General features: G+C 43.9%; 1 protein-coding gene across 1 annotated transcript; it reads right to left on the bottom strand.

Annotated features, from left to right (window-relative positions):
- Nucleotides 1-231: 231 nt before the first annotated feature.
- On the bottom strand, nucleotides 232-15,693 carry LOC308289834 (protein NLRC3-like; the record flags this gene model as incomplete). The annotated part of the gene is made up of 4 exons (XM_080731602.1): nucleotides 232-289; nucleotides 10,171-11,941; nucleotides 12,874-13,067; nucleotides 15,629-15,693. The coding sequence occupies 4 exons, from the start codon at nucleotides 15,691-15,693 to the stop codon at nucleotides 232-234; spliced, it is 2,088 nt and encodes a 695-aa protein (XP_080587728.1).
- Between the last annotated feature and the right edge of the window lie 4,922 nt (nucleotides 15,694-20,615).

The following is a 20,615-nucleotide window of genomic DNA, read 5'->3' as shown; positions in this document are numbered from 1 at the left end:
TCTATGGGTTGTGGGGGTCCCTGCTTCATCTCTCTCTCAACTAAGGGGTCCTTGGCCTGAAAACGTTGAAGACCCCTGCCTTACAGGGTATTGTTTGGACAAGAAATTGATTTGCCAGTGGATGTTATGCTAAACATAAGCAACAACGTCACATGCAATATAAACATGGAATGCATTTTTAAAGGTGAGTGCAGTGACCACTTATCCATTGCATCATATGGGCGGTGGGGTTCATTTGGTGCAGACCTGCGCCTGCATTGTTAAGGCATCTATAGAGACACACAGGAACCTACAAATTCACACCCACAATTGAGACAGTGACACCACTTGGGGTAAGGGAGAACGGTGCACTGCAAGCCAGCCCATAGAAGTCAAATTGCAATTCAACTGTAGTTAGCCTACTTTTAAAATAATCCTACATGAACTGAAGACAATATTGAAGTAAAAATATGTTTCCAAATGTATGGACTGTCTTAGTCAACATATGTTCTTGTTTTCTAAATAGATGAAGTGTTTAACATTTAATTTGATACTTGAATGTGTTAGCCATACAGAGCAGAGGGGAGACAGTAGACAGAGAACATGTCTAGAGCACCGCAGTGTGACATTACATTGCTTTGATAATGTAAACATATGTTTTCTCATGCCAATAAAGTTCTTTGAATTGAAATTGAACATTGATTCTATAGAGACACACGGACGCCTACACATTCCAGCCCACGATTGAGACACTGCCACCACTTTGGGTAAGGGAGAACTGTGTACTGCAGCTGCATCCTTATGAGACAGCCCCCCTACCCCCCATTTAGTTTGAGTCATATTTTTGTCATCTGATTTTATTTTAGTTTTAGTCGACTAAAATGTTATTTGGCGGCCATGATGGCATGCCTGATTTTATACTTGGTTGTGTGCTGAAAATAGCAGATCTACAAGCTCACAACCTGTCGCGCTGCGTCACGTTGTGAGCTTGTAGATCGTCTATTTTCAGAGAGCAACACCCGAGCGCAACCAAACATAAAATGACTGGTCTTTTAGTTCTACTGGATCTCTTCTCCACTAATAGTCCCTCCCTGACATTTTATGAAATTGACAATTCTATATTTAGTCTTAGTTTTAGTCATCATAGCTCAGTGTTTGTTTAGCTTTTATTTAGTCAGTGAAAAAAGGTAGCCGACAGACATTTTTCATCATATTTTTAGTTGGTGAAATCAACACAACTTTAAGTACATTTTGATGCCAATACTTTTGCACTTTTACTTGGAATTCTGGACTTAGTATTTCTATGTTGCAGTATTGACTGTACTGTAGACATATAAAATATAAATATATACATAAACTATGTTGCTGTTGGCTGGAAACCTTGGATGTCCAAAATGCTTCCTGTGTTCAAACACACATCCATAACAACCATATTGGTTGATGTCAACTCATCAGAGACATTATCTGTCCTCACAAAGACACACTGAGGAGGAGGGGTCCCAATGAAGCATAAACCCAGGGTAGAGTGGTTCAGTGAATGTGGACTGGAAGGTATAAAGGTGTTTCAGTGAGTCAGAGGACACCTCATAGAAGGACAGAGTTCCAGCAGCATAGTCTACATACACTGCTACTCTGTTGGAGCCAGAGGATTCAACAGGGAGGTAAGTGGTACTATTGTGAGAGACCCAGTAAGAGCCTCCCACACAGAGCAGACTCCAGGACAGATCATTGTCCCCAAGTCCATTAGGACCCTTTCCTCTCCTGCTGATTCCTCTGTAAGCCACTCCTATCTGAACCCTTCCACTCGTCTCTACCTCCCAGTAACAGCGTCCAGTCAGACCCTCTGTACACAGAACCTGATCACACTTATCATCAAATCTGTCCTGATGATCAGGGTATGACTGAAGCTCCTCCCCCTCTGGCCGAGTCACCTTCCTGTTGCTCTCAGACAGACAGAGTGTTCTGCTCGCTGTGTTTGGATCCAGTGTGAGACGATGGAAGTCTGATGAGAGAACAAGACAGGAAACATTACAAATATTTAATATTTAAAAAGTATTAAAATATTCACACAGAGAGAGAGAGAGAGAGAGAGAGAGAGAGAGAGAGAGAGAGAGAGAGAGAGAGAGAGAGAGATTGGTTTACAGTAACTGAGTACACAATAAGTTAATGTTGTGTAGTTAAAGTACTAATACCTGAGTATTTGTATTACTGGATACTTGTGACTTTCACTACATTTCAAAGACACATATTGTACTTTTAACTCCACTACATTTGTAGGAAGAGAAAACATTTATTTATTATGAATTATTATGCCCTATGTAGTTTTTTTCAGTAAAAATAGCTTGTAGATCGGGTATTTTTATTATGATTGATAGGCTATTAGTGTTGATTTTGTCAACTAAAACTATGACGAAACATGTTTGTCAACTTTTGTCACTGTGTGAAACTAAATAAAAACTAAACACACATTTAAGATAATATGACTAAGACTGAATTTACTGACAATTTTGTAAAAATAAATAAAAGTAGACTAAAATGTTAGGGAGGGACTAGTGGAGACGAGATCCAGTAGAACTAAAAGACAAGTAATTTTATGTTTGATTCTGCTCGGGTGTTGCGCTCTGAAAATAGCAGATCTACCAGTAAAGCAGGTTGCACAGTGCTGCGTTTTTCGGGCCGAATATCGGGGTGAATTTCGGAGCGCGTGAATAAAAAAATCAACCTCACGTTATGTCAGTCACGTTTGCACACTGACGCCCGTTTCGCGCACCACTCAGTCCCTTGCTCTCTCTATCTCTCTCTCTCTCCTTGCCCTGAAAAACGCATTTTGCAACGAAAAACGCAGCAGTGTGCAACCAGCTTAAGACTCCCTAATGGGGAGATAAGCGACCGTCAGGTCACATGTATACACCAGGGGCCGTGGAGTGGAGCAGTAGTTTGTAGATCGGCTACCTTAGACTATTTTCCCATGTTTCTTTCCCAGCGGCGTGGGGGTCTGCGGGGTCCGCGAGGGTCCGCCGGGGTGCCCGAGTTACGGCCTTTTTATTGGGCTGCAGTGTCTGCTGCTAGGTGGCGGGGGTCTGCCGGTAGGTGGCGGGGGTCTACAGGTAGGTGGGGGGGTCTGCCGGTAGGTGGCGGGGGTCTACAGGTAGGTGGTGGGGGTCTACAGGTAGGTGGCGGGGGTCTACAGGTAGGTGGTGGGGGTCTACAGGTAGGTGGGGGGGTCTACAGGTAGGTGGTGGGGGTCTACAGGTAGGTGGCGGGGGTCTACAGGTAGGTGGGGGGGTCTACAGGTAGGTGGCGGGGGTCTGCCGGTAGGTGGCGGGGGTCTACAGGTAGGTGGTGGGGGTCTACAGGTAGGTGGGGGGGTCTACAGGTAGGTGGTGGGGGTCTACAGGTAGGTGGCGGGGGTCCACAGGTAGGTGGCGGGGGTCCACAGGTAGGTGGCGGGGGTCCACAGGTAGGTGGCGGGTGTCCACAGGTAGGTGGCTGGGGTCCGCCGTTAGGTGGTGGGGGTCTGCCGGTAGGTGGCGGGGGTCCACAGGTAGGTGGTGGGGGTCTGCCGGTAGGTGGGGGGGGGTCTACAGGTAGGTGGGGGGGGTCTGCCGGTAGGTGGGGGGGGTCCGCCGGTAGGTGGCGGGGGTCTGCCGGTAGGTGGGGGGGGTCTACAGGTAGGTGGTGGGGGTCCACAGGTAGGTGGTGGGGGTCTGCAGGTAGGTGGTGGGGGTCCACAGGTAGGTGGTGGGGGTCCACAGGTAGGTGGTGGGGGTCCACAGGTAGGTGGGGGGGGTCTTCGGTAGGTGGTGGGGGTCCACAGGTAGGTGGGGGGGGTCCGCCGGTAGGTGGGGGGGGTCCACAGGTAGGTGGGGCGGGTCCACAGGTAGGTGGGGGGGGTCCACAGGTAGGTGGTGGGGGTCCGCAGGTAGGTGGCGGGGGTCCGCCGGTAGATGGGGGGGGGTCTGCCGGTAGGTGGTGGGGGTCTGCCGGTAGGTGGTGGGGGTCTGCCGGTAGGTGGGGGGGTCCGCCGGTAGATGGGGGGGGTCTGCCGGTAGGTGGGGGGGGTCTGCCGGTAGGTGGTGGGGGTCTGCCGGTAGGTGGTGGGGGTCCACAGGTAGGTGGTGGGGGTCTGCCGGTAGGTGGGGGGGGTCCACAGGTAGGTGGGGGGGGGGGGTCCACAGGTAGGTGGTGGGGGTCTGCCGGTAGGTGGCGGGGGTCTACAGGTAGGTGGCGGGGGGTGGGGGGGTCTACAGGTAGGTGGCGGGGGTCTACAGGTAGGTGGCGGGGGGTGGGGGGGGTCTACAGGTAGGTGGGGGGGGTCTACAGGTAGGTGGCGGGGGTCTACAGGTAGGTGGTGGGGGTCTACAGGTAGGTGGCGGGGGTCCACAGGTAGGTGGGGGGGGTCTACAGGTAGGTGGCGGGGGTCTACAGGTAGGTGGTGGGGGTCTACAGGTAGGTGGCGGGGGTCTACAGGTAGGTGGGGGGGTCTACAGGTAGGTGGGGGGGTCTACAGGTAGGTGGCGGCGGACGGCCCCGACTTTACGGCCAGAACAAGTGGAATACGTCCTAACAACAGGGCTCGGGCTGAATTTTTAAGCTCAAACACACACTCTCACACAGACACACACACACACACACACACACACAACTAGGCTTGGAACAGCAGCATTTTGGTTTACACAGCAGTCTTTGACAGTGGGAATGTGGGATTAACCAACGGTACAATCTTTGACAAGGAGGCTATAGCACTGCAGCCGACATGAATGACACAAGTCACTGCCATGAATACTTTGGGATATTAATTTAAACCATATCCGTGCGCGTTCATTTGGTTACAAGCAATAATTCCCCATGGCCATGATCTCACAGGCTCGCCACATTAATGACAGATATCCTGGAAACTAAAGGTCATCTGAATGCAGTGGTTGCAGAATGAATGAGGCTCTAAGCATTGATGGATGAAGGCTGGCTGGTGTTGAGTGATCTCCAGGTGGCATAAATAAATCCACGGCGCCCACGGGGAAGATGGTGCGCTGTGGGCACAGGTGGAGCGTCGGGTTTCATCATTAACTCCAGCATAGTGTACAGTAGCTACTGTATACATTGAGAGACCCCACGGTTATGTTTGGGCACGTTTGAGTGCTTAAACTATAGCAATCATGTACCGGTATTCCGCACTGGCTGGCCATCTCCCCGGGGGGCCGTGGACCCTCAAATAAATCATCCACAGTGTGCACTGGGCTGGGCACAGCCAGGTTTGGACCTTCAGGTTTTATCCTTAATAAAGGATTCACGTCACTATAAATTGGAGGCTCACAGTTCCCGAAAATGCTCTCGCATGCGTTCGTATCTATGCTTGTTCTGAGCCAGATCTGCAATAGACTGTTAGTGTTAAAGCACTTAATGTAGATTGCTTCCATATCGCTAGATTTTGATTGCTTGTCATTGTAACTTGGAAATAAAATCAGCGTACATGTCCATGATGTAGCTGGTTATATATTTTTATAAAATGTTATATTTTCACAGGATTATTTATTAGTGTGTTAGATATGCATTTCCGAGTGAATACATGTGTCCATTGTCTGTCAGATAGTTAGACAATGCTGCCCTGCATGTCTACAATGGAATAAGAGGTGTAAGATGAATCCTACACCACCTCTGAACTTGATGTGAGATTTGATCCCGCCCTACACCAACGTCAAAGTCACATTGAAATGATAAATGCAGAGACTTGCCTAAATGTCGGTGTACGCCAACATTTTGATCTGCACCACGTTGATAAATGAGGGCCAGTGTGTTTGGGGGACATTAAGCAGAATGTGTGGCAGAAGGAGGGTTGAACATTGCAGGTGTTTCAGGTAGAGGGAGTGTTTTGTAAACAAGCATCAGCTGGTGTGAAGGACCAGGACAAGAGCAGAGAAACCTCCTGCATTCACTGGAAGCTCTACTGAAGAGCTTTCAGGACAGCATCCAGGGAGGGAGGGGCCAACAGAGGATAAGACACTGTATACAAATACAGACAGACAGACAGACAGACAGACAGACAGACAGACAGACAGACAGACAGACAGACAGACAGACAGACAGATACTCACATCTTGAGAGGAGTTGAGGATTAGGATTAGAATTCCAGAATTCTCCTCCATGTTTCACTCTGTAGGAAGTAGAACAACAATGCATCAATGTCTGACTGTCTAACACAACGTCTCCACTACCTGACACTACAGTGTTTCTGCTACTAGTGAAATGACGGGAATTTGCTAAAATTGTGGGATCTTGCAAAAGAAAAATATGTGTTTTGATTAGAAAAGGTGATTGAAAAGGTGACTCACCCTTTCCTTACTAGGCTACTGTAGTATAACTTTATGAACGTGGCAAAGCTCAGTTTACAAGGAGTGCAATGAATGTTGCATCAAGGTGGATTAATTTAAATTGTCATTATTTGAATTTTAACGGAGCAGATAATATAGACATTATGTTTTATTGAGCAAGGGAAGAGATTATATCTTCTGTCTTGCACAGAGTCGGTGTGTGCACACACACACACGCGCGCACACACACACACACACACACACACACACACACACACACACACACACACACACACACACACACACACACACACACACACACACACACACACAGGAGCACTGTTTTTTCACAGCAGTTTTGCTTCTGTGTGAACAACTGGTGAGGATGACTTTATAAACTTTATTTGGAAAAATGCAGTGGTGGAAAAAGTACATTTTCTACTTAAGTAAAAGTATCAATACTGCATTGTAGAAGTACTCTGTTACAAGTAGCAGTCCATAATTCAAAATTTACTTGAGTAAAAGTACAAAAGTATTGGCATCAAAATCTACTTAAAATACTAAAAGTAAAAGTCCAAAATGTTTGAAAATAGCAGATCTACAAGCTCACAACGTGTCACGATGTGACGCGTTGTGAGCTTGTAGCTTGGCTATTTTCAAATAGCCAAGGTATAACATAGGGCTAAAGTGGTTTATGTATGTTTTAACATATTATAATTTAGATCAGCAAAGTAACTAGTGTTAATGAAATCTTGCAAGCCCAACTTATTTTATGTATTTCGCCTGTATATTTTTACTAGCACAATAGACGTTATGCCATTGGAACATGAAACAAGGGAATCACTGCACTAACCAACATGGACACAGTCCAAGTCTACTCACTGCAGAGACTCCAGTCCAGAGAAGTTCTTCAGTCCAGACACCGGCAACACGTTGAAGTTCAAGTCTAATTCTCTCAAATGAGAAGGATTAGATCTGAGAGCTGAGGCCAGAACTTCACAGCTTCTCTCTGACAACCAGCAGTTCATCAGTCTAAATGAGAAATAAAACACACAATGTTTGATTGTCTGCTATAAAATACATTATTCTGAGAACCTGCTTACAACCACCTATTAAAGGACCTGGTCTGGATGGACTGTCTGGGTTTCAGAGTAGAAAACCAGACAGAGTAACATGAACTAAATAATCTTTACTTAATCTCCCGACAGACAGGAAACAGCAACATGTTGAAAACAGATGATCCAGCAAAGTGACTGTAAACAGAGTTTATAAAATGGTTAGTTCCAATACTTAATTCTGATTGGCTTGTTTCTGATTAAACCAGTGTCTAAAAGACACAATAATCCACACCTTGAATCAGTTTATATCAAACCCAGGTGCGTCATTTCTTTCCACAGTGTTGTGAAGCTCAACTAGAGAAGGGAGCGCTTGATTTTCTCTCAAATCCTGCCGTGCGGGGCTTCTAAGCACCGCCCACACACATAGGACGGTAACTGAGTGACTGGACGGGGCTTGTAAAAACACCAAGCGCTCCACCCCTATACCCCATTCTGAATGCAACAGGTGTTTCTGCAGCCTGGCCGGGAACTACTTTCTTGTAGCTGGGAACTACTTTCTTGTAGCTGGGAACTACTTTCTTGTAGCTGGGAACTACTTTCTTGTAGCTGGGAGCTACTTTCTTGTAGCTGGGAAGTGGGAACTATACTTTCTTGTAGCTGGGAAGTGGGAACTACTTTCTTGTAGCTGGGAACTACTTTCTTGTAAAACTACTTTCTTGTAGCTGGGAACTCCTTTCTTGCAGACCTTGTAGTGAATTATTAGTGAAATAGAACAGTTTTAATTGGTACATGTCTATGATTTTTCATGTTGCCATATTGCAACCGTTTTAGAAAAGCAAGAAGCCACGCAAGGCATGTGGTTACCTGTATTTTATAACGGCTGAGAGGGTTGGAGACACTCGGCTTCGCTTCGTGTCTCACCACGCCTTTCAGACGTTATAAAATACTGGGTAACCACATGCCTCTTGTGGCTTATTGCTTCATTATACACATAAGACCTAACAGGTCAAAGGTCAATTGATGGACAGTTTAAGACAAGTGAAGCTGATAACTGCTGATGTCACAGACACAGGAAGGACATCTGCTGGAGAAAGAGACCATACAGACCAGTGGTGGAATGGAACTAAGTACATTTACTCAACTTATGTACTTAAGTACAAGTTTACTTAACTTTAATTTACTTTACTTGATTATGTCAACTTTGTATAGTTTATACTTCTACTGCACTACATCTATAGAGGCAAATACTGTACTTTTACTCATTCATTATTTAAAAACTTTAGTAACCATTTACTTCAGATCTGATTTAGATTATTGCAATACATAAACCAGCTATTTTTTTTCTTTTTTTTTTACACATTTTGAAAACATAAAAAGGGGGCATTCTGCATAATGAGTATTTGGTAATAAAGTGTATTTATTACTTTTACTAGTAACAGAGCTGCATTGTGATATTGCCACTTGGATTTGTTTTACCCTGATACAGACAGACAGTCTTTGAGTGGTTTGAGTGAATTTAGTGAACATGTACATACTGTAGTTACTGTACCTCCTCATTATCCCACTCAATGTGTGTTACTATGATATCAACCTTATTCATGCCACAATATTCATATTATAATCACATGATAAATCACTGATGGAAATAATGATTGTAAATTAATCTCACCGTAGAGTCTCCAGTCTACAATGAGGACTTTTCAGTGCAGCACAGAGTAGATCCAGTAGATCCAGGTGGTCCAGTCGGTTGTAACTTAAGTCCAGGTGTCTCAGATGGGATGGATTAGAACTGAGAGCTGAAGACACAACTTCCATGTGTTCCTTCAGGAGGCGAGCACCAAAGCCAACAAGTCTGTAATTAGAGTTGGTCAATCAGACCACGTGCACACACACACACACACACACACACACACACACACACACACACACACACACACACACACACGCACACACACGCACACACACGCACACACACACACACACACACGCCAAGTCCATTTATTTATAAAGCAGATTTAAAAACAACCAGGTTGACCAAAGTGCTGTACATCATGAGAACGCAGTAAAAACAAATACAATACAAAGCAAAAACAATAGAAACATTTGTAAACATTTAAAACCTTGTAAGAACAGCTATAAAAACAAAACATTTAATATATAAAACAATGACAGATAAAAGGCACAGGGAGGGAGGGGTCTAGGGCTCAAATGCTAGGGTGAAGAGGTGTGTTTTAAGTCGGATGGAAGGCTGTTCCAGAGAGCTGGGCCAGCCACAGAAAAAGCTCTGTGGTCCCGTCTATGGGTGCCAGTCAAGGCGGGAGAGGGTGGAGTTTGCAACCCCTATGTAAAGGTAGTTGAAGTAATCCAGCCTTGACGAGACAAGGGCATGGATTACTTTCTCTAGGTTCTGGGCCGAAAGAAAATATTTTATTTGTGCTACACACGCACACACACACTCACACACACACGCACGCGCACGCACGCGCGCGCACGCACGCACGCACGCACGCACGCACGCACGCACGCACGCACGCACGCACGCACGCACGCACGCACGCACGCACGCACGCACACACACACACACACACACACACACACACACACACACACACACACACAGTTTGTATCAATTAAATGTTGAATTTATTCTAGCACTTTCTACCCAATATTGTGTGTGTGTGTGTGTGTGTGTGTGTGTGTGTGTGTGTGCGTACATGCGTGCGTGCGTTCATGCATGCGCGCATGCACGCATGCGTGCGTGCATGCGTGCATACAATACAGTACATTGTTTCTGTTCTAAGTTTTCAATTCACATGACTACTAACCGAGCCTTTCTGCTGTTCCTCACAGCTGGGATGAGTCTGCCTCGGCCCCCCGCTGATGTGTTGTATTTGTCCAGGTCCAACTCCTCCAGAACATCCTCTGACATCTGCAGCATGTGGGCCAGAGCTGAACACTGGGTTGGAGACAGTGTTGTCTTTGATCTGTCCCCTGACTTCAGGTACTGTTGGATCTCCTGATGCACTGAGTGGTCGTTCATCTCCATCAAACAGTGGAAGATGTTGATACATCTGTCAGGAGAGAAGCGGTGGCCTGAAGGATCTTCCATCTTCTTCAGGTTGTTGATGGCTCTCTGGATGCTTTCTGGACTGTACTGTGTCTGAACCAGTAGACCTCCTAACAGACTCTGGTTGGACGGCAGTGAGAGACCATGAAGGAAGCGGAGAAACAGGTCCAGGTGACCATTCTTACTCTGTATGGCTTTACGGTTGGCTGAGTCCAGGAAGTCCTCCAAGGAGTCACTTTTGTATTCACGTCCATATTCGTCACGTCCCAGGAATGTCTTCAGTACCTTCATGTTCTTCTGTGTGAAACAGTGGAACAGGTAGACTGCAGCCAGAAACTCCTGGATGATCAGATGAACAAAGCAGTAGACTGCTCTCTGGAAGAGCACGCCCTCTCTTTTGAAGATCTCTGTGCACACTCCTGAGTACAGCGAGGCGTCTTTCACATCCAGACCACACTCTTCCAGGTCTTCTTGGTAGAACATGATGCTGCCTTTCTCCAGATGTTCAAACGCCAGCCTGCCCAGCTTCAGAAGAACCTCCCTGTCCTTCTCCATGATCTGATGTTGATTCTCTCTCTCTTTTCTGTTTCTTTTCTTGTTTCTTCTTTCCCCCTCATGAGGCTCATCATACTTCAGCTCCTTCCTCTTTGTCTGGACCAACAGGAAGTGGCAGCACATGGCAGTCAGGGTCGTGGGCAGCTGTCCTGTCTCGTCTGTCTTCACCATGTCCTCCAGAACGGTAGCGCTGATCCAACAGAAGACTGGGATGTGACACATGATGTGGAGGCTCTTTGACGTCTTCATGTGTGAGATGATTCTGCTGGCCAGCTCCTCATCACTGAATCTCTTCCTGAAATATTCCTCCTTCTGGGGATCTGTGAACCCTCGTACTTCTGTCACCAGGTCAACATATGCAGGAGGGATCTGATTGGCTGCTGCAGGTCTGGTGGTTATCCAGATGAGAGCCAATGGGAGCAGATTCCCCTCGATGAGGTTTGTCAACAGCCCGTCCACTGATGATGTCACTGTGACATCAGAGATGATGTCATTGTTGAAGTTGAAGTACAACCTGCTTTCATCCAAACCATCAAAGATGAAGCCAACCTTCCAGACAGCGAGCTGCTCTGCTGTGACCTTCTTCAACGTTGGATGGAAAACATGGATCAGTGAGAGAAGACTGTGCTGCTCATCTCTGACCAAGTTCAGCTCCCGGAATGAGAAGGGAACCAGGAGAATGACATCTTGATTTTCCAAACCCTTTGCCCAGTCCAGAGCGACCTTACGCACAGAGAAGGTTTTTCCAATGCCAGCGACTCCCTTGGTCAGAACTCTTCTGATTGGTGTCTCTCTGCCAAGGAGGAGGGGCTTAAAGATGTCACAGCAGTTGATTGGTTGGTCATGGAGGGTGTTCTTCTTGGAGAGCGTCTCAAGCTGGTAGACCTCATGTTGGTTATTAACCCCTTCACTCTCTCCCACTGTGATGTAGAGCGCTGTGAAGATGCTGCTGAGGGAGGGCACTTCAGTGACGTCTGTCACACGATCCAGACTGTTCAAAGTGATCTTATAAACCTTTAAATCCTCCTGCACACTGACACCTGCTATGAGAAGACAATGAAGACATTTTAAACATTCAGCTTCATTCATAACTTTACATTCTTACAGATGTGTACATACATTATACATGTCCTCTGTTAGAAAAATAATTTAATACAAATAGAACCAGTAAGACTCCCTAAATCGGGAGATAAGCGACCGCCAGGTCGCATAAACAAACTAGTTAGTAGGCAATCAGGAGAGAATATGGGAAATGGGACAGATCCATATTGATGACATGACTTTAGAGATACTGTGTACCGCTTTGCGTGATTTTAGGGCAAAATCTGTAGGCGCTGTGTCTAAAAATGTGTTTTTCAAAGATCGGCCAGATGGTGGCGCTAGATGGGACAGATGCATTTTGATGACATGACTGTGGAGATAATGTGTACCAGTTTGCGTGATTTTAGGGAAAATCTGTAGCAGCAGTGTCCAAAAATGTGTCTGCAAGAATCGGCCTCATGGTGGTGCTAGAAGAAGGCCATGTGAGAAATGAGGGGTTGTGGTTTGGCAGCTAAGGAGTGTGTGTGCAACGTTTGGCATGGATCGGGGCAACGGTGGCGGAGATATGAGGCGGGGGAAAGTGTGACGTGTGACGTGACGGAGGGACAGACAGACAGACAGACAGACTGACTGACTGACTGACAGCCGGTGGAAGTTTTGATAGTAACTGCTACCTGACGGTCGCAATAAGAAAATAAATGGCAGGAAAATAATAGTGTGTGATATTTTTGTCTTTAGCTACACTATTTGAAAATGTCTTCTACCATCTAAATATTAAAGTAATTAACAGTGAATGTTAATTAGTGTAAATTGTGTCCAGTCTTACTGTGTCCACTGCTGGTGTGACTGGGTGTCTTCAGTCTACGTCTGGTCCTGAAGATCTTTCCACACTGGGGACAGTCATGGTGTCCTGTTGGAGCAGACTGCTCCCAGTATGAGGTGATGCACTGTCTGCAGAACCAGTGTCCACAGCTGCTAGAGACTGGATCTGTCAGAACCTCCTCACACACTGAACACCTGGACGCCTGCTCTGTCACAACACACACCCTCTTCCTCTTCCTGTGGAGGAGAAGAATGATGTATTAGGACTATAGTCCTGGTGGATAGAAGGATATTTATTTATATTATTTATTATGATTATAGTCCTGCTGGATAGAAGGATATTTATTTATATTATTTATTATGATTATATTCATGGAGGATAGAAGGATATTTATTTATATTATTCATTATGATTATATTCCTGGTGGATAGAAGGATATTTCTTATACTGCTTGGGGTTGGAATTATTCATGATTCTTATTTGCTCTGTAAATTAATACAATGTGTACATTTGTAAATTAGTAAAAAAGTGAATACACTCCTATAGAGCATCGCAGCAGAGGTGGTTTACTGATCCCTCTAAAAAATCTCCCATTCATTTTCCCCATAGACTTTTACAAAACTATGACAAAACAATTATGTTAATCCTAGAACCAAGCCATCCAGGATTGCAGTGAATCATGACCATAAAACCTTTGATCCTATGTGAAAACATATTTTAACATTACATTATTTGATATTCTACATTTAATACCCTTTGGGTATTAAATGGTGGTGGGGGGGGGGGGGGGGGGTTGGACTGAGTTACTAGGGCCCAATAAGGCACTCTGTGCCGCGCTGTGAGCTTGTATATCTGCTATTTTTCAATAGTTAAAGCACAAAATAACGTGTAATAATGCGTTCCCAGTCTAAATGGGTTAAACCCCATCCCTCTATGAAGAACATTCATGGGGGTCCCGCAGTGAATCCTTGTACCCAGGGCCCAGAATTTGGTGCGACACCCCTGCCAACAGGAGCGGAATTGGAGCGGAGGACGGTCCTCGATCGCTCCAAGCTGTTCTGGCGGATTTTACTTATTAACAGTCACAATTAACCGTTAGTGTTTACTGGTAACCTATTTGGCTTTCTCTACTACTGTGATATTCTGAATAGGCCTAATGTTCTGATAATATACTTTTCATAAAAAATAAATAAAAAAAATGAACCAATTAATTTAGAACTTTGATTGCCAACATAATGAACGGAGGTTTGAACCTACAAACGTTCGGTTACAGCCCTGGCAGTTACAAGACATTGTTTGTGTTGTTCCAGTTGAAGTTCACAGAGATCAGTGTTTCACTATAATGTGTGTATTTGGTATTTGGGTTAGGGTTAGGGTTAGGGTTATAGGTGAGTCATTATAAGGTTTAACCCCAAAAAAATTGATACAAAAGGTTTTTCAATGGATTCTGATAGTATTGGGTGTGCTAAATAACATACTCAAAATCTACCAAAATCTACCTCCCCGAAAGCCGCCATTTTCAAGATGGCGTCCGAGTTGACTATGGGGAGCTTAAAATGGCTATATCTCGAATAGAAAAGATTTTGCTAATATTTTGTCAACTGATTCTGGTACCTCTGGACATTCTTTAGAGCATACTAAAAATAGAGGAAAATATTCCATTCAGAAAGGCTTCATTTTCAAGATGGCGTGTGACTGGCGTCCACGGTGGCTGCAGGAGCTTTAAATGCCTATAAACTGGGATTTAATATGTAAAAAATCATAACAATTATGCACTTGGTGACACGTTTTTGACTTTTGGCATGGTGTTGGGTACGGACATAAGGTTTTCAAAAACCATCGGCAACAATTTGGGCTAGCCCCCTAGTGGTCTGTTTGAAATTAATCTATTATTAAATAGGTCTATACATGGTTGAAACCCCAAATAATTGATGAAAGAGATTTTTCAATTGATTCTGTTACTATTAGGTATGCTAAATAACATCCTAAAAGCTTAAGACAAACAAACCACTGAAAAGGCATAATCTTCACGATGGCGTCCATGGGAGCTTGAAATGCATATAAATTGGGAGGGAATATGTGCCATCTTGAAAAGTATGCATTTCCAGTAGTTTTTTTCCCTCAGCTTTTAGTATGTGATTTAGCATACCCACTAGTAAGAGAATCCATTGAAAATTCTCTTCCATCAATTATTTGGGGTTTCAACCATATACTGACCTATTTAATATTGGATTCATTGCAAACAGACGACTAGGGGGTGAGCCCAACTTGTTTGCTATCTTTTTTGAAGGCCTTATGCCCATACCTAACACCATGCCAACAATCTAAAACTAGTCACCAAGTGCATAATTGCTATGATTTTTTACATATAAATCCCAGGTTATAAGCATTATAAGCTACCAGCAACCATCATGGACGCGCCATCTTGAAAATGAAGCCTTTCTGGAAGGTGTATTTTCGTAAATCTTTAGTATGTTCTCAAGCATGTCCTGAGGTACCAGAATCAGTTGAAAAAGCATTTGAAACATTTTTTCCATTCGAGATATAGCCATTTTAAGCTCCCCGCAACCATCTGGGACGCCATCTTGAAAATGGCGGCTTTCGGGGAGGTAGATTTTGGTAGATTTTGAGTATGTTATTTAGCATGCCCAATGCTACCATAATCCATTGAAAACCTTTTGTATCAATTTTTTTGGGGTTAGGCCATATTTTCTCTTAGAATGACTCACCTATTAGTCCATATCTGTAACCAAACACTTTCCAGTTGAACTTCACAGATATACGTAGGTGATCTTACCTTGTGTGTGGAGGTCCAGGTTCACTGAAGTCTGGAGGAGGATGTTTAGAGTGGTCACTCTTCATAGACACACAGCTGGGTGTTGGAGACTCTGCTCTGTGGTCAACACTTCTGGAATCACAACAATATTCATACAATTATCATTGTGAAGTCAATGTGTTCATGATCATTTGTTGTCCCATTACAGAACAATAACATAACACAACATCTCAGGGTTTATCTCCTGTACATTGTTGTATAGTTGAACTTCATGTAAACAAAGGAACACAACACCAGTAAGACTCCCTAATCGGGAGATAAGCGACCGTAGGTCACTTATCTCCAAAAATAGGGCAAAAATTTGTTTTGCCAAAATCTTCCTGATCCATGTTGATGACATGAGTGTAGACATACTGTGTAGTGATTTTCGTGATTTTAGGGCAAAATCTGTAGGAGCAGTGTCCAAAAATGTGTTTTTAAAAATCGGCCTGGAGGTGGCGCTATATGGGAGACATTCATGTTGATGGGATGAGTGTAGACATACTGTGTACCGATTTGCGTGATTTTAGGCCAAAAATTGTAGGAGCAGTGTCCAAAAATGTGTTTTGCAAGAATCGGCCTCATGGTGGCGCTAGAAGAGGGCCATGTGAGAAATGAGGGGTGGGGTCTCCGCGCCGCCAAGGCAGACGAATAGGTACCGGCCCCGGCTGTCCCGGTCACTCCTAGCCGGAGTTACGGCATTTTATGTGAGCTGCAGTGTAGGGGGTCCTCCACTGGGGGCGCCACCACTTTTGCATCCGTTCTGGAGCACCAGGAGTCGGTGGTCCCCGGGAATTCCCCGTGAGCAGCCCCGTTGGGGTGGTCATTTGGTCAGTTTAGCACATTTGGTCATTTCTTTACATCTGGGGGTCCCCCAGGGACCTGGGGGTCCCTGGAGCTCCGGGGGTCCTTGGAGGTTGTAGTTTGGCAGGTAAGGAGTGTGTGTGCAAAATTTGGCATGGATCGGGGCAACGGTTGCGGAGATATGAGCAGGGCAAGAGTGTGACGTGTGACGTGTGACTGACGGACTGACTCACTCACGGACAGCCTGTGGAGGTTTTGGTAGTAAATGCGACCTACGGTCGCAACAATGATTACTGAATGCAATAAAATCATATAAACAAAGTAACACGCAGTCAGTCTGTATACTGAACACATTGTGAATTGTACAATTCTTTCACAAACAGCACACATAGTAGCTTGACTTCTATAGATTAGTGGTTCTCAACCTGTGGGTCGGGACCCCCAGGATGGTCCCGATATGATTTTTGGGGGTTGCCAAATGACAGTCACAATTTAAGTAACCTTTTTCATACTAAAAATGTTAAAAAAGTTGAAAAAAAGAAGAATCCTTTATTACTCCATCAAAATTAATCATATAAAAAAGTAAGAAAATGGTCAAATAATATAAGAGAGAGGCTCATTTTTTGAAAATAGCCAATCTACAAGCTCACAACACCTCACATCTTAAGGCATTGTGAGCTTGTATATCTATAGCATTGGGTATATTGTATAGTGTTATAGTGTGTATTGTGTAATAGGAGGATTGACATACTGTGTGTGTGGAGGTCCAGGTTCACTGAAGTCTGGAGGATGTATTTTAGACCAGTCACTCTTCATAGACACACAGCTGGGTGTTGGAGACTCTGCTCTGTGGTCAACACTTCTGGAATCACAACAATATTCATACAATTATCATTGTTAATTACCCGGCTTGTTTGGATGCTTGATTCTGATTGGTCGAGCGCTGAAATCAGCGGTGAATTATGAGCGTATAATGACCGCTCCACTCTATAATTCACCGCTGCCTAATCAACGGCTCAGAGCAGCTGCTGCATTCAGGCTGCGCTGTGTGAATTTAGTGCCGTATCCAACATGTCTACCATGTAAACAAACACACAGCGTCATTTACAACTAAACATTGCTCTGAAGAATGTCTTTAAAAACATTTTAGGCGAGAAATAGACAACGCAGTAACAGAAAATGGATTCCATTTGACCAGCACTTCTTTGTTTTCCAAGGCGACCGTGTTACGCTGGGGGGGGACACACACTTCCAGCCGTCTGTAAACAAGGAAATACTTTGTTTTGTTTTTAGTTTTTAGTCAAATTATCCATTTTATTTAGCAGCCGGGTAATAAGCGGGATAACATCTCGCTCAGCAGTCATTATAGAGTGATAGGAGCCTTTCAGGTTGATATGCCACCTCCGCTTCGCGTCGGTGCCTCGGTGGCATATCAACCTGTCAGGCTCCTATCACTCTATAATGACTGCTGAGAGAGATGTTATCCCTTACGAAGTCAATGTGATCATGATCATTTGTTGGCCCATTACAGAACAATAACATAGCACAACATCTCAATTCTTTCACTGACTGTAAATTGTACAACAAAACGTACATTGAAAATAGCCGATCTACAAGCTCACAGCACCTCACATCTCAAGGCGTTATGAGCTTGTAGATCTTCTATGTTCACTCTATCTATGGAACGGAGTGAAACTAAATTGAATGCCGCCCTCAACTACTACATTCCAAGTCAGGGTGTGGGGGTCCCTGTTTCAAATAGAGCTGTCCTCGACTCAGGATTTATCAAGTGGACTCGAGTCGCGGGGGTTATTCCGACGCGCCGACAAATCGTTTATGTAAAAAAAGTAAAAAAGTGAAAAAAAGACTGTATCAAGTACATATAGTATAAGTATCTTTTACCAATTATATCGGGTTTAAATGGTACCGGATATGCAGCTCAGTAAATTAAAGGTGAATTGATTCCAGTGAATGACGGAGGACGATATCACAATGAATTAAATCTTTTTTATCACGATAAACGATAACATCGCATATCATCCCATCCCTTCTGTCCACATCTGTGAGCAGATACAAGACATTGTTTGTGTTGTTCCACAAAAGATCAGTGTTTCAATATAATGTGTGTATTTGGTATTTTCTTACAGTCCATATCTGTAACCAAACACTTTCCAGTTGAACTTCACAGATATACGTAGGTGATCTTACCTTGTGTGTGGAGGTCCAGGTTCACTGAAGTCTGGAGGATGATGTTTAGAGAGGTCACTCTTCATAGACACACAGCTGGGTGTTTGAGACTCTGCTCTGTGGTCAACACTTCTGGAATCACAACAATATTCATACAATGATCATTGTGAAGTCAATGTGTTCATGATCATTTGTTGTTCCATTACAGAACAATAACATAGCACAACATCTCAGGGTTTATCTCCTGTACATTGTTGTATAGTTGAACTTCATGTAAACAAAGGAACACGACACAATGATTACTGAATGAACATCAACATGAATTAAATAAAATCATATAAACAAAGTAACACACAGTCAGTCTGTATATTGAACACATTGTGAATTGGACAATTCTTTCACAAACAGCACACATAGTACCTTGAATTCTATAGATTAGTGGTTCTCAACCTGTGGGTCGGGACCCCCAGGAGGGTCCCCATATGATTTTTGGGGGGTCGCCAAATGACAGTGACAATTTAAGTAACCTTTTTCATACCAAAAAAGTTAAAAAAAAAGTTGAAAAAGTTGAAAAAAAAGAAGAACCCTTTAATCAAACTATAAAAAAGTAAGGTGGACAATTCTCTTGAATGCAGCCTTCAGTTATCGTATGGAAAGGAGAAATTTGCATTTATATTACCATAGTAAAAAAAAATGCATTCATGGTCTGAAGAGGGCACTTGGATAAAAGGGCAGGGGCTCAAGCCCCCTTTTGTCTATGTGTGCACGTGCCTGCACAGCCACATCACATTAGACTTTTTATTTCAATCCCATTGTTTCTTTGCAAAAACACATTTCTTTTAGGAAACATTTGTATTCTTGTTTCTCCTAGTTTTATTGTTTTTAGTGTGTAAATATGGCACTTTATTATGGGGAAAAACAGTATTGTGTATTTTCCTTTTTTAAATCTCTAAAATAGCTTATTTTTTAACACATGTCCTTAACGGTTAACGGTTAATTAACCGATAGGGCCTTACGGTTATCGGTTAAGAAAAATTCTCCATTTGGTCATCCCTAGTATATTGTATAGTGTTATAGTGTGTATTGTATAATAGGAGGATTGACATACTGTGTGTGTGGAGGTCCAGGTTCACTGAAGTGAGGAGGATTTCCCATAGACCAGTCACTCTTCATAGACACACAGCTGGGTGTTGGAGACTCTGCTCTGTGGTCAACACTTCTGGAATCACAACAATATTCATACAATTATCATTGTGAAGTCAATGTGTTCATGATCATTTGTTGGCCCACTCAATTCTTTCACTCACAGTAAATTGTACAACAAGAAAGTACATTTGAAAATAGCCGATCTACAAGCTCACAACACCTCACATCTCAAGGCGTTGTGAGCTTGTAGATCTTGATCTATGTTCACTATTTATCTATGGAACGGAGTGAAACTAAATTGAATGCCTCAACTACTACATTCCAAGTCAGGGTGTGGGGGTCCCTGTTTGAAATATGATTATTGTGGGGGTCAAGGCCTATAAAGGTTGAGAACCACTGCTATGAATAAAGCTTGAAAGGGGAGGATACTGTTATTAGACTCTGTGTTGTGTTATGATGTTGTGTATATTGTATAGTGTTAATAGGAGGATTGACATACTGTGTGTGTGGAGGTCCAGGTTCACTGAAGTGAGGAGGTAATCCCATAGACCAGTCACTCTTCATAGACACACAGCTGGGTGTTGGAGACTCTGCTCTGTGGTCAACACTTCTGGAATCACAACAATATTCATACAATGATCATGTGAATGAACACATAGATCCCTCTCCTCACAATTCCCCTGTCCCCATCTCTTGACCATAATTATGTCCTCCACTTCCAACAATGTGACTGAGTCAAGAAACGTAAAAGACATGTTAGCATGCTTTGGAGGCAATGGGCTTTGCTTTGGACTTTCTTAAAAAGTCATAATTAAAGTTGTCATATAATTGT

Source organism: Nannobrachium achirus (genome assembly GCF_963921795.1).
Source record: "Nannobrachium achirus genome assembly, chromosome: 1".
Taxonomy (NCBI): domain Eukaryota; kingdom Metazoa; phylum Chordata; class Actinopteri; order Myctophiformes; family Myctophidae; genus Nannobrachium; species Nannobrachium achirus.
The sequence above is the reverse complement of the archived record's forward strand: the minus strand, read 5'-3'. Positions and strand labels throughout refer to the sequence as shown.